Source organism: Peromyscus maniculatus, chromosome 23 (assembly GCF_049852395.1).
Source record: "Peromyscus maniculatus bairdii isolate BWxNUB_F1_BW_parent chromosome 23, HU_Pman_BW_mat_3.1, whole genome shotgun sequence".
Classification (NCBI taxonomy): Eukaryota; Metazoa; Chordata; class Mammalia; order Rodentia; family Cricetidae; genus Peromyscus; species Peromyscus maniculatus.
The window spans coordinates 39,203,448-39,218,759 of record NC_134874.1 but is presented as its reverse complement, the minus strand read 5'-3'; the positions used below and the strand labels follow the sequence as shown (position 1 = coordinate 39,218,759).

Here is a 15,312-nt window from a genome sequence, read left to right as displayed (position 1 = left end):
TAAACTCCAAAGAAGAGAAGTACACACACACTACCACCAAAAAACAGGAATAAACAATCACTGGTCATTAATATCCCTTAATATCAATGAGTGCTGGGATTAAAGGCGTGCGCCACCACCTCACGGCAAAAATATGTTTTTAAAAGTTACCCATTCGAAAAAAGAGGCCAGTCGGTGGTGGCACATGCCTTTAATCCCAGCACTTGCGATGCAGAGCCAGGTGGATCTCTGTGAGTTTGAGGCCAGCCTGGGCTACCAAGTGAGTCCCAGGAAAGGCACAAAACTACACACAGAAATCCTGTCTCAGAAAAAAAAAATGTTACCCTGATGAACAAGTTTTCAATGATGCAATCTGATTTGTTTGCAACTTAAATATAGTGATTCACATTATTTAAACTCCATTTTTTTCTGGAAATTTTACATCTTATAAACTATAAATGACTGATTACTGATAAATGACAAGATACAAGGCATACATCATGTGATGTCTTTCACTTTATACAAATATACATTAGACCTGGAATAAGAAGAGTCATAAACGTTGTTCCCAAAGAATTATTTATCAGTTATGACATGTTGATAAAATGTAGAGGAATGGGTCCTCATAAATGTGCAGTAGTCACACAATACAGAGTTTCAGGTGAAAGAATATAGGGCAGCTTATGAAAATTGATGAACTGTGAAGGGCTGAGTACAGAAAATCTTTAGGTATGTGTGTTAAATTAGATGTGAGGACAGGTTGTACAGAACATGTTACAGCAGAGAGTTGAACAATGTTTGTATATTTAACATAAACTTTATATAATTGATTTCTTGGGTAAGTATTTGATTAACTGAAATCTGACATTAGCCTACAATTAAAAAATATATTGGTCTCTGTTCTACTCAAATACATAGCTCAATATGCAATTAATAAAGAGAGTAATTCCTTCCTGTCAAAATTATATTAATTTTTTAATATGTGCTTTTCTTCATAGAAATAGCATACATGAACTGTAAGCTTGATGAATCCAGGAAACCTATCAAGGGCAAAAAAACACATAGAACTATATGAAATCAAGTGAAGTTATAATGTTAAAGCAATGCAGTGTTGAAGAGGTGAAAAATACATACACATCTTATTCATCTCTTATTTAGTATAGAGAACACAATATTTTCTTATGAATTCAACTTTCTAATTTAGAGAAATTTGTAAATAATATTAGAATTGAGAGAAGAAAATTGGATCATCAATAAAAGAAATCAAAACATATAAAATTTTAAATCACTATTTTATCTGTGACAACTATAACTTTGGTGGTAGACAAGATGGAAGACTTCTGTATAATTAATAAAAACATGGACTATGCTGTAAAATTGACTTTTCCTTTAAAATGTCCTTTGTTCCTAACATGATGAAGCACATTTCTATGTGGTCTGAACAAAATAATATGGCACTTGGGGACAAAGATGCAACCTAGGAGACCAGCACTGGAAGTCAAAATAGAGAAGACTTCCATGACCACAGTGATTTTCCCCTTGGTGCTGTGGTAGACAGGAAGGAAGGTGACCCACACACTGAAGAACACCAACATGCTGAAACTGATGAACTTGGCTTCATTGAATGTGTCAGGCAGGTTCCTGGACAGGTAAGCCATAGTGTAGCTCCCAAGTGCCATGGAGCAGAGGTAAGCCAGGACAGAATGAAAGGCAATGGTGGAGCCCTTGTTGCATAAAATAATTATGTGGCCATGTTCAGTGTAAGCATCTGAGTCAATAAAGGGAGGAGAGGTGCTCACCCAAATTCCACAGAGCACAAGTTGGATAAGGGTGCAGACAGGAATGATAAGATTAGTAGACCTGGATATCATTATCCACCTTATCATTCTTCTTGGAAATGTGACCTTGAAAGCCAGAACCACAGTAACAGTTTTGGCCAAGACTGTGGAGTGAGCCACTGTGAATAAAACTGCAAATGTGTATTGCTGCAGGATACAGGTTGCTGTATTGGGATGGCCAATGAAGAGCAATGGACAGAGAAAACAGAAGATCAGAGTGATGAGCAGAATGTAAGAGAGAGTCTGATTGTTGGCCTTGACAATGGGAGTGTGGTGGTACTTTATAAACACACCAAGAACACCAGTTGTTAGGGCAGAGAAGCCCAGGGCCAAGTAGGTGAGTGTCAATCCCAAAGGGTCTTCATAAGACAAAAATGTCACTGCTTTCTGGAGGCATTCATTCTGCTCTGTGTTTGCATATTGACTTTCTGGACACCTCACGCAATGATCCACATCTACTGAGGAATTAAAGTTATTGTGAGTCTCTGCACAGGTTCTCATTTGATCTCAAGCCACTTCCCAGCACCAGCTCTCTGGCAGTTGCCCACATTTACTTTTCATGTTTGAGACTCAAGTAAACAAGTTTTCAATAGTGATGATTACCATTCAATAGTGGTGATTACCCAATGATATCTAATCAACCATTCCACATCGATACTGACAAGTCTGTACTTTTCACTGTTATATTTAAAAATGTTTTCAATTAAGTGATAATTTGTATTTTTTCTTTATATTGTCTTAAATTATTGAATTAAATTACATAAACCTAACTTGATCCTATAATCACCTCTTTCTGTATTCCCTTGTGTGACTTTTTCATGTGAGTTAAGTAAAAATTACATGCTTTGGTATGTCTTTCTTTTAATGTTTTTCTCAATCCTAATATCAAAACTTATCTATTTACATTGAATTTATTGAATTCTTCAAACTGTTCAATCTCTGATAATTCTTGTGGGAATGAGAATCATTAGATTCTTGAAAGATGGAAAAAATCCCCTTGTGAATCTGTTTAATCATTCCCAGGGAGTAAATATCTGTTGAACAGATAGATATGAAACTCTGGGTTTAGTTTTAGTTGATCATGGGATAAGTTCTGTGATACTTTATCATTTATAATTTGTATGTTTTATCTTGAATTCAAGATATAAATGTCAATCTATTTATTTCATATTTTCATTAAAATATTTCCATTTCATACAATTAAAATACTTGATATTTTTGCAAAGTGAAATTTGCAACTTAATTGGTGTTGAAAATTTTAATTAAAAATCTATTGAATTCATCTTTTTGCTAGAGTCTGTAGCATCCTTTATTCCATTACCAGCATTTTATTTGTTTCTTCCAGATGTGCCTTCCTGTTGTGCTCATACTCCCAAGGCAATTTGTCTCTACTATATTCCATGTGTTTATTTATAATGGTTTCTAACAAATGATGAATGATTCATCTGTGCAACTCCACATATTATTTGGTAAATGCACAGGGTACATAAGTCATGATACACATTAAATAAGGATTTAAATATGATTTTTAAAATATAGATAAACCTCACTCTATAGGATTTGAGGTTTAGGATTCATTATTTTGAAATATTTAGCATTTATGTTGTATATTATTCTTTCTTACTTGTAATAATTTAAAGTATCTACTTAAACTACAAACATCTAGGTTTTGATATTGATGTTTTTGTTTTCTCCAATGAATAAAATTAGCATGTTCATGAACTTACCATGGCCCTAATGTACACAGAGTACCTATATGCACATTAAGTCTTTGATGATCTGTATAGTCGGTCTCATTATGAATGGTTTAAATTTGGCAAATTAAAGCCACCAAATAATTTGCAAGTTTCTGTCTTTATGAAATAAAGTTAAAACATCTGTGTATTCAGGAAAAACATTGTTACTCAATTAATATATGAAAAATTCTCACTAGACATTAATGTTGAAGAATCCTCATTAGTTTCCTCTCCATATTCAACATTGAGTTTGTGTGTGCTTTGAACATTCAGTGTTCTCAATTGTCTCATGCCTATTTTCTTGTCTTTGGATATATTCTGACATAAAGTTCCTCTACTTTGTCCACCTATTCCTGGAAAAGAGAGTCCTTCAAATTTAGTGTCCTGCCTTGTTAAAAGACCAAAGGTTTGCATTTATGCATCACTTATTCACAACAGTATCATTACAGAAGTCATGATGTGCCATTTCACCTAGTTGTCACAAGGCATCATCCCATAATTTACCATCATACCCATAAAATACCTCTATGTTTAATGATGCTTCCATTAACTTGTTTAAAATAGAATCAATTGTATACAATGAATCAGTGAGTACTTATTACATTCTTTAGCTTATGTTAATCAAATTAACACAGAAGTTATACAAATCTAGACTCAAATTCCTGAGACATAGCAACTATTGATTTAAGATAATTGTGTTCAATAAAAGATTCTCATAATAGTTATTGACATACTTCCCTAGTGGTTATATTCTGGTTCACGACATGTTTTAGATATTAAATACCTATGTTACTGAAGCACATCCCACTCCATGGAAGTTAAGGAGCTTGAAGTTTTAGTACTCATATGGATGGAGGATGGAGGAAAAAGGGGAAGAAAAATACCCTTTAAGGGAATGTTGAAAGTTATTTATACTACAAATCAAAAAGATGAAGGTAGATAAATGGTTCTGTGGTTCAGGATACTATTTCTCTTAAGGAGGACCTAGTTTCAGTTGCAAGTGCCCACAAAAATATCAATGTTATCTGTGCCTCCACCTCCAGGAGTTCTGAAACCCTCTTCTAACTTTCATATGCACTAAGCATGTACATGTGCACATACATGCATGCAGGCCAAACACTCACAGATAAAACAAAAAGAAAAAGATTCTAAAACAATATATTAGAACATATCCACAGGTAAATCAAATATGATCATTCTGATCACATCTGATAAACCTAGAACCATGACTTAAATTATGCAATGAGTGGCATAAGGGTCTGATCTTTAAATATCTGCCAATCATGAACTAAATATGCTTTGAAATGCAAGAAAATTCAGTATTTATAATGTGTGTTTTTGCATGTGCATGTGTGTGTGCCTATGCAAGTGTGTGCATGTGTGCGTGTGTGCGTGTCTGTCTGTGTGTGTGTGTGTGTGTGTGTGTGTGTGTGTGTGTGTGTGTGTGTTAAATGCCATGGTGAAATAAAGCTGACTATTCTGTGACTGGTAAATTTGTTCTCTGAAAGGAACAATGGCTCCAGTGGATCAAATACATGAATCAAGTATGAGATTCAATGGCCTGAGCACCATTTAAAATGTGATGGCGCATGCCTTTAATCCCAGCACTCTGGAGGCAGAGGCAGGCAGATCTCTGTGAGTTCGAGGCCAGCTTGCTCTACAAAGCGAGTTCTAGGAAAGGCAAAGCTACATAGAGAAACCCTGTCTCAAAAAATAAAATGTTTTAAAATGATGATAATATGAACCAAATTATTTTTACTTATAAGTGAAAAAACCACAGGACTTATCCCTACTTTTCCTTCCCAGAACTTAATCAGCTTAGAAATTGCAGAACACTGTGGAGAGGTGGGGAATACACCAGTTAGACTGACACTTACCTGTCTCATTGGAAATCTCATTGTCTGGACAACGAGTACAATCATAGCAGCAGGCAGCCTTGCCCTCCTGGGGTGATTTTCTGAATCCAGGAACACAGCTCTCACTGCACACAGAGTGAGGAAGCTGGGAATTAAATAGTGAAAAGGAAATACTCAGGAGTGTATAGTTTTAAAACAAAAAATATTATTTCTTAATATTGGACAATGAAATGGCAAGTTTTTATAATTATTCTTTGCACATTCTTGTTTTGATGCTTCTAATTTCAATATAGTATATACATGAAGATCAATGTGTTTAAATAATGGTCTAGAGATAATAGAAATCTGAACAATTGTGAAAATATAAGAAGTTGGGCAAAATAAGAAGTTTGCTAACTGAGTACACGTTTCAATGGGCAACTGTAATGCCATCCTCTTCTTGTTGTATACTTCATGACTGCTCGAGTGAGAGTATCATTGTTTCCCATGTCATGCTTAATTCACATTTGTTTACTAGACAGGACTCAGAGTTAGTATATAAACTTCTCTCTGTGACTTTCTTTGAGAGATGATCTACATTAAGGTATTTGAAGTGGGAAGACATATTCAATAATTAGGTATTCCATTTCATTGGATGTAGTTAAGGACAGAAAAAAAATGAAAAGAGTATGAGAAGAGAGTGTTCACATCTCTCTACTTTCTGACTGAAGATACAACATGACTCACTTTCTCACATTCCTGCCAACATGATTGCCTGAATCATTATGAACTGCTCACACCAAGTGTGAACTATATAAGTCATTTGTTTTAAGTAATGTCAGCCTATTCATTTTTTGTTTTTTGTTTTTGGTTGTTTGACAAATTGTTTCTTTTTTCATCAGGAAGATAAGTAATTAACCCATGTACATGAGCCCTCCATGCTACAGTGCATTGCCAGATGCCTGAAAGCAAAATGATCATGTCCTGATATTTCCTAATCTGGGAGTCAAATTACTACTCATGACAGGTGGTTTCAGGTCAGGAAAGAAAACTTAATAAATAGACACTGTATTTATTATTGGGAAAATGTATCCAAAGATAAAAGTTTGGAAAACAAACAATCACATGCTGTATAAGGCAACAAAAACTTTCTCAAATGTCAGTAGTTTGGGGCATACAGATGGGCATTCAGTAAGGAACCAACAATCTTACATCCACAAACACATCTCTATTGACATAAGGATCAAAACAATGAGATAAGATCCAGCCCACCTCTGCAAATCTTATACCCCACTGTATCATATGGTCAGAGAGAAACAGTTCTTGGCCCTGTGGAGCATTTGGAGAAAATGTTCCAACTTTTATCTTTTGTCTGAGACCATCTGGAAAATTCCAGAGGTTGAGAATATCATATTCTGCATCTAATCTCCTTTGTGAATCCAAAACCATAAGTTTTTCAGCACCATTTTTGAAATGGATATTCTTGAGATAAGGATGTAGCTAAAAGAAATGCAGAACTATATGATTAATTTATTCCCACAAAGGCTCAACAGAATCCAATGAAGGTATAGGTCTCAGTGACCCAAATCCCTGACATTAATTGCAAGCTATACCAAGCTATCAACATTTTAATGGATGAAGAATTAAAATGAATATATCATGTTTCTAGACTGTTATTTCAAAAGAAAGAATTCACACACACTTATAAAATAACAAGTAGACAAACAAAAATATTTACTCCATGAATGTTGATTCATGCAAATACCAAAACCTTGAAATTCAAATTTTTAAGTAATCTACTCAAAGTTTCAAGGTGTAATTTGGGGTGTTTAATTCCAAAATGTAATAAAATGGTCAGTTAAGACTTTCACACATAGATTCAGAATTTAAACTTTAAGGATGTAATAGCATTTGACATTTTAGGATCTAATTCTCCTATTTCTGTTCTGAAATATGCTTAAATTAATGGGGTTTCAATTGAGGATAGCAAGATTCTGATGTTAATTGTAACACAAAATAAATGATGAGATACATACATTTATATTCTTATTACCACCCACTAATCGTGAACAATAACACACGTGTCCACAAAGACTTCTAGATGATAAATTTTATACAGTCTCTCAGGTGCTTTTTTGTATAAAACCTGCCACTGTATACAATCATGTAGTGTGTTCCTTAGAAACCTCCCTATGTCACAGGGCTATGTATAAAATATACAGGAAGAGAAATTACCTCCCAAGGGTAGGTATTTACCGCCCCATTGCTATGATGGTGGATTTCTACTTGTTTGACAGTCATCTCATGGAGACTGTGAGCCAAAGCATATACAGAATTATATACATTGTAACTCTCTTCACTCATGTCCATTTCCAAAGCATTTCCAGGCAACATTTCCAAAGAAGCATTGGGTAGACAGTTAACCAAAATTTTACAATCAGGTCCAGAAAAAGAGCAATTGAAATATGTGTTCCAAAGAAGAGCAAGGATATGATCTCCTGGATATTTGGAAGGCTTGTATGTCTGGATAAACTTCCTAAAATCAGGAATCTCAGCATGGGGATGTGCAAAAATGAGACTACCATGGAATGGATCAAATATGAAATAAGGAACATCAGTAGTTACATCCCATTGTGACTTTATGATCCAGACTTTCCAAGCACTTGAATGTATACTTATATATATTATTATAGCATATAAAGATTTAGTGACATCATAAATGATAACCACATTTGCAGATGATTTCAGGATCTGTGGATGCATTGTTCTGGATTTAAAGTCAGAGTTCATCCAGTTGAATGGAATCATTTCTACAAAAGCTATACACACTCTGTTTCTATCCATCTCTCCTCTCAAGTTGGATAGAATCTCAGCTGCATTGTGGTCATCTATGAGAACCAGTCCCACCCAGGTCCAGCTGAAATGAACCATCAAAATCACAATGCCATGTGACAGAAATGTGTCCCTGGGTGCTGTCTGGTAGAGAGAAGAAAACTGGCCTCTGTCACTTAGGATAGTGTCAAATCGCCCAAAAGTAATCTAAAGAAAATTTCAAATAGGAAACAAGAGTGAAAAGATTGACATAGAATACAGTCTTAAACCTGAGGTGACACTTTGGATTGGTATAAACTAACTTATGCTCATGGTATTTTAAACTCCCATCCTTTCGCTGAAGACATTTATGAAGAATTTGTCACAAGACACAGAGTTTTCTAAACACTGACTATAAGCTCCACCCTCTTTCTCTTCTCTCTCGTAAGCAAAGTATATAAGGACATATAAACAAATGCCTGATTTATTCTCCAATAGATGAAAGCCACAGGCTTACTTCTTCACATTTGAAAACACCTGAAATATCTCCAGTTTAATATGAGTTTCTTGTTCCCTCACAGCCATGTCCCTCACCTGTGGATATTTGTAAAGATTCAGTAGTCTCCCAATTTGTATAGACGTTTCCCATGATGTTCCTGTAAGTAAGGCAGCAGGTTTGTTCTCCCTTCTACATGTGTAATTGGGGATATTTATTCTCATTCCTATGAGGAAAAGTAAAGTTTCCCGCATAATATCCAGGTGATTGTTTATTACATTATATAGCTCAAATCCTAGAGATGTGTTGGGTAGGATATGAGTGTTCCTGTTGATCTCCTCAATGGCAAATATGAAGGCCAAAGTAAATTGGTAGCTCCTCAATTTGAACCTGGAGAGAAAGATTGCCAATACTTATGATGAGGACTCACATCATATCTTTTGGTAAGATGTTGGGCCACATCCTCATGATATAGTAACAATGGCCTTTATACTGTCACTATTATATATCTACAAACAATTTTTTGTCATCAATTTAATGGTTATAGTTTTAATGTCATGGTATATATGGTTAGTGATGTTTTAATTAACTAAAAGCCTCAGGTGTATCTAAAATTTCTGGCCTGGAACATTAACCTGGACTGATATAAACCTTGGAATCTCTAGTATGGGAAAACACAAACATAATTCTTTGATGCTTTAGTGAAATAACCAGGAAAGGGACACTTACATCCTTTAAGGTTCCCCTGTTCTGTACAAAAAAAACTTCAAGGCTTCCACACCACATTCACTCTGTCTGTATATAGATGGAGACTGCAGCCTTTCAGTTCTTCTGATTAAAGATCAATGACGCTTATGGGGATGTCTGCCTGTGTCACATGCATCAACCCCAAGCAATCTTGGATATGAACCTGGCAGGGGTTATAGCTTCCCACACCCATGCACATCTCTTCCTCTCTCCCATTGCCATCTCCCCTCTCCTTTCTAAGAGCCATATAATGAAGAGCAGAATGTGCATGAGTTTGAATGTCTTGAGTTTCCTGTATTTTAACAGCCTACAGTCATGACTTAAATCCTCTTGGGTACTTTGTGCTACTTGTTTTATTTTCCTCTGTTGCCTGCCTCTTTCTTTATTCTTTCACTATGTTCTTACCTCCCACACAAAGTGAATTACACAACAGCTTTGAAAGCCCTGATAATAGATGAAATTATATTACTCTGAAGCTGAGTTCATTTTGAAAAGAAAATATGACCTGGTTTATTGAACACATGACTTGAGGATCTTCATTAAATGGGAGCAACTATATAACTTGGCTACTAACATTGCTAATGGTATGATAAAGAATGCATATGTCATGTGACTTCTACACCATCTTGGTACATGTGACCACTTTGGACAGTCCAAAATGGTGGCCACTGTGTCACAGTCCCACAGTGACTAACTCTGTTTCATCACGCTCTCATCAGAAATACCTTATTTATTTTATGTAAGTATCCCTCATGAATTCATGGGTTCTCTATGGAGAACATTGGTGAGAAGGAAACTTGGTGTCATTGAGAGAGAAGAGACAGATTTTACTTAAGGCCTCCCCATTGATAGAATATTCTCACAATACATAGTAGATGAATTTGATAAGCCTCTTATGTCTCGTGGTCTGTTCATTTGGATACTAATCACACCAAAAGGAGTTATCATTGTGTATTCATTTGGCAAAGGGTGGAGCTGCAATGGCTAACTTTGGTTATCTACATCACTATGTATAATCTGAACCTTAGAGGTAGCGAAACAGTCTTTTAATCCAGTTATTTAAGACACGTATGTAATCTGGAACTTTAGGCAGGAAGACACACATTTAATGCAGTTCATATATGATGGAAGCCTATATAAGGACACGAGAGAAGGAAACTTTGATTTCTGTCTGCTTGCTACCACCTCACTACCAAGTCCATTCTTTCACTGGAATTACATCTCCTGGATTCCAGAATATATATCATGATATGTGGCTTTGAAATTTCTAATCCTGGGACTTACCTTTATCCTCTACGTCATGTATTCAAAGTACTATATATATATATATATATATATATATATATATATATATATATACATGCAAATGTGAAAAGTTAAAAAAAATCCACTGAGTAGTAATACACACAATAATACTGACAATAGAGATAAAATAAATCTTAATGTGTAGAATAAAAATAAAACAAACCTTGTAAAATGAAAAAAATTTGTAGAATTTGAAAACTAAAGTATTCATGCTATAATAATATTTATCCACAAATTCAAGAAACATACACACACACACACACACACACACACACACACACACACACACACGTATTTGAAGTATTAGAAAAGAAAAGAAAATTTTCTCATCATGAAGAAATGGTTAATATTTTGTAGAAATGCGTATCTAGTTATGTAAACATATTGCAATAAATTTAATTTTATACTGAAAAATTAAATAAAAAAAAGATTAAAAATGTTTTTAAATTACAAAACCAAACAATAACTAAAAGCAAAAAATTGATAAGAATATTATTCACAGATATAGAAAATCTCCATGACTGAATGTAGAGTTTTCTGGAGGCCAGAATTGGAATACTGTTTCATATGTCATTTTATTTCTATTTTGGAAATTTGATGAGCCTCCAAAACAATTTCCCTAATATCTCTGTACATCTCAATGCACACCAATATCAAATAATGATTTCTGTTTGCCAACAGACTTTCAAATACACATGGTTAGATTTCTTGATGATAATCACTATCCTGGGGTAAGCTTGTACTTCTAGGTAGTTGTAATTATATTTACACATCAATGGTACAGCCAAACATTTTTTAGGCAAGGAGGAAAATGGACAGTTGAGGACAAAGATCCTATACAACAAAGGCAGCTGACAGGCTGGGTATCAACAGGCAGTAGAGTGAAAGCAACCATTTTCCTACAACTTGTATAGGAATCAATTAGAAATGATCACAGTCCTTAGCTTAAATATGAAACACTGAATGTGATAGGAGAATGCACAGTTAATAATTGTCAAGACATTAGTATAGGCAAGAACTTACTGAAGAGAATGCCAGTGTTACACAAATTAGCCTCAGATATGAAAAGAAGGGATCACACAAAATGAATATGGAACTACAAAATATTATTCCCTACAACAAAGAAAACTTTAATCAGAACACTGTAAAATAGGAGAAAACACATTCCATTTGTTCTTTAGTTCATGGACTAATGTCAAATATTTTCAGATAACTGAAGGAGTTTTAAATCAAGGTAAAACAGCCTCCAACCAGCAAATCGGTAATGACATGAACTAATCTTGTACCAAAGAAAAATTCATACAGGTAGCACCTACAAAGTTTTAACATCACTGATCATTAAGTACACATAAAAAAAATAACATATTAAGCATTGATTGTTTCCAGTAGAGCAAAACAAAGATACATGAGCAAAGGAGAAACAGAACAAAATGTCCACTGTGGATTTCTGAATGTTTTTCAATTCACATCATTTCCATTAAAAAATCAAAGGAGATAGAATATGTTAGAAATTCACTTAAAAGGATAACATGAAAGACTGGAAAAAATGGGTGGTTAATCCATTGATATTTCAGGGAACTTTAAGTGACATGCAGATCACATTATTAATGAAGGTAAATGGAATGGAAGAATTGAAGTACTTATATTTGTAGACTGTGGGTATACAAGAAAAAAATGAATAGTGAAATTAAAAATGGAAAGTTTTGATCAGTCTTGAACTTCATATTTTTATTTTCACAAAAAGAAATATGAACCTATTTGAAAGGAATTGTGAGAAATTTTAGAATAGCCACAAAGCAAATCTTTGTCCTGTAACATGAAATACATTTATTAGGAAGAAAGCACCTAATTAGAAACATTATGATGTCCAAAATATCAAGGAATATATTCTCCATGAAACTGAAAACCTTCTGTAAGAGAAAGGACACTGTCAAAAGCACAAAACTGCAGTCTACAGAATGGGAAAAGATCTTAACCAACTACATATCTGACAGAGGGCTGATATCCAAAATATACTAAAATCAAGAAACTAAACATTAGGAAACCAAATAATCCAATTAAAAAATGGGGTACAGACCTAAACAGAGGTTCTCAACAGAAGAATCTCAAATGGCCGAGAATCACTTAAAGTAATGTTCAACATCCTTAGACATGAGGCAAATGCAAATAAAAAGAACACTGGTCTTCCATCTTACACATTTCAAAATGGCTAAGATCAAAAATTCCAGTGACAGTTCATGTTGGTGAGAATGTGGAACTAGGGGAACACTCCTACAATAATGGTGGGAATGAAAACTTGTGCAGCAGCTTTGGAAATCAATGTGTTGGTTTCTCAGGAAATTAAATATAGATGTAGATCAAGACCCAGGTTTACGACTCCTGGAAAATACACCCAAAGGATGCTCTAACATATCACAATGGTTTTTGTCCAACTCTGTTCATAGCAGCTTTATTTGTACTAGCCATGAACTAGAAAAGAACCTAGATGCCTTTCAACTGGTGAGTGTATGAATAAATTGTGGCACATTAACACAATGAAGTATTACTCACTTTTTAAAAAAATAACGTCATGAAATTTGGTGGCAAATGGATGGAACCAGAAAAGGTCATCCTGGGTGAGATAACCCGGACTCAGAAACACAAACATGGTATGTACTCACTTATAAGTGGATATTAGCTATAAATAGAACTACACTACAATTAACAGACCCATAGAAGCTAAGTAACAAGGGGGGATCATCCGATGGGAGAGAAGGTTGCATGTTTCAGTTTCTCAACACAACAGATCTACTTGTAATTGCATTGTTCAAATGCCATATTGACTTGTCATGTAAGCTTTACCTTTAAGTGAATGTTAAAAATGATGCTCATAGATGAGTAGAGAGATTCTCTGTTTGAAGTCTCTTAGGATATTGTGGTCCACTCATAAAATACATTTAAAAAATCTACCTGACAAGGAAACTAGCTATCCTGCTCATATGAATTAATATACATTAATCTGAAAGGAAATACTTACTTGTAATATGTATATATACCTAGTATAACTAGTTATATATATATATATATATATATATATATATATATATATAACTTATTTTTTTTAAATTAGGACTGCATGAAAGTAAAATAAAATTAGAAATTAAGACACAAAAATATTAATGTGATGAATATATTCCTGGCCACACATTCCATGTACTTTTTGTTACGATTATGAGAAAGAAAATACCTATGTGCATACAATCAAAATGTGAGGAAAATCAAGCATGAGAGGAAAATGCAATTCAAACCCACATTCCACATAAGGGAACATAGGCACATTCCTGCAAATGGATTTCTGTCACCACATTTGCTGTGTCTATTTCAGACTAAGCTGTCAATGCATACTTATATCTATCAACTTTGCCTCCCTGATCATTTTTCCTGCTCTATATCCCCAGGACTGATGAATTAGCACTGCATCCAGGTTTCAGCAAAAACACAATTGTATCAGCACTTCATAAATGTATCTATTTTCTTAATTGTCCATCTGCTGACTCTTCCCCTATACGTTGTTTCTGCATTTCCATTTTCCAGGGTTTTGTTCTAAATTGAACACAAGCCATCTTCCTCCATTTCAGACCTTAATAAGTGGATTCTATGGCTTCAGAAATGTCTGCATGGAGTAAAACAAATCCCACATCCTTCACAAAGAATCCTGCTTAGACATTCTCTCCAGCAGAGTCCACTCAGTGCTACTGCCATTGTCTTCCATGGCCTCTAATCCAACTGGCATCAAACTAAGATAAAACCAGCAGAGGTCACCAACAATATCTATGTGTCTTGAAGAACAGACTCATACCAGATGTAAATAATTAGAAAAACTGGAATGAAATGGAGAGTATGGTACAAGATTGACAGAATCTAAAGGATTACTAATCAGATTTATACACAAAAATTGTATTTGATTTTGAAATCATTTTAACAGATGAGGTCCCAAAACCAAGTTCTCATATTCTGACTTCCAAAACAGCAGCAGCTAACAAAGGCAGTCCCTGTCACTCTATCATCATATGAAGACTCTGTAGTCACTGCAATTAATAGCATTACATATTCTCAAAGGGAAAAAACTACACTTTAACAACTGCCTAAAACAATGTGTTAACTTTTGAAAATCATTGTCTCTGTGGAGAAAGCCATGAACAACGAAAGGCAAGGCAGAGGAATGTAGAGACATTCAGAGTACCAACTTTACTAAATAACATGAAGTAAAACACACTCTTCTTTCTTTGAGGGATGAAAAAGGTAACAGGAGGAAGACACACCTGGAAAAGAGTTCTGTGTATACAGGAGAGGGAATGCCAGGATGGGAAATGAAAGTTAAATTCATGTGAATGCAAACTTAGTTGAAGACAATGAAATCCGAATTCTGAAAAGGAATACATTTTAAAAGCACTTACTGTATTGCCTTTTCTTCTTCACATCTAGAATCATATATATCCATGCAGTAATAATTAACAAGTGAAAAAAGTGCAGCAATCGTCACATTCCCATCACTATGTAAAGGACGTTGTGCTTTGGAATCGCAC

At 34.6% G+C, this 15,312-nt stretch overlaps 1 protein-coding gene across 1 annotated transcript; it reads right to left on the bottom strand.

Annotated features, from left to right (window-relative positions):
• Positions 1 to 1,343: 1,343 nt before the first annotated feature.
• Positions 1,344 to 13,394, bottom strand: LOC143270416 (vomeronasal type-2 receptor 116-like). Its single transcript, XM_076560342.1, has 7 exons — positions 13,298 to 13,394; positions 12,337 to 12,400; positions 8,794 to 9,085; positions 7,624 to 8,427; positions 6,661 to 6,888; positions 5,431 to 5,554; positions 1,344 to 2,272 (listed from the first exon to the last, which is right to left on the bottom strand). Exons 1-7 carry the CDS (start codon positions 13,392 to 13,394, stop codon positions 1,344 to 1,346), a joined length of 2,538 nt encoding a protein of 845 aa, XP_076416457.1.
• Positions 13,395 to 15,312: the final 1,918 nt, after the last annotated feature.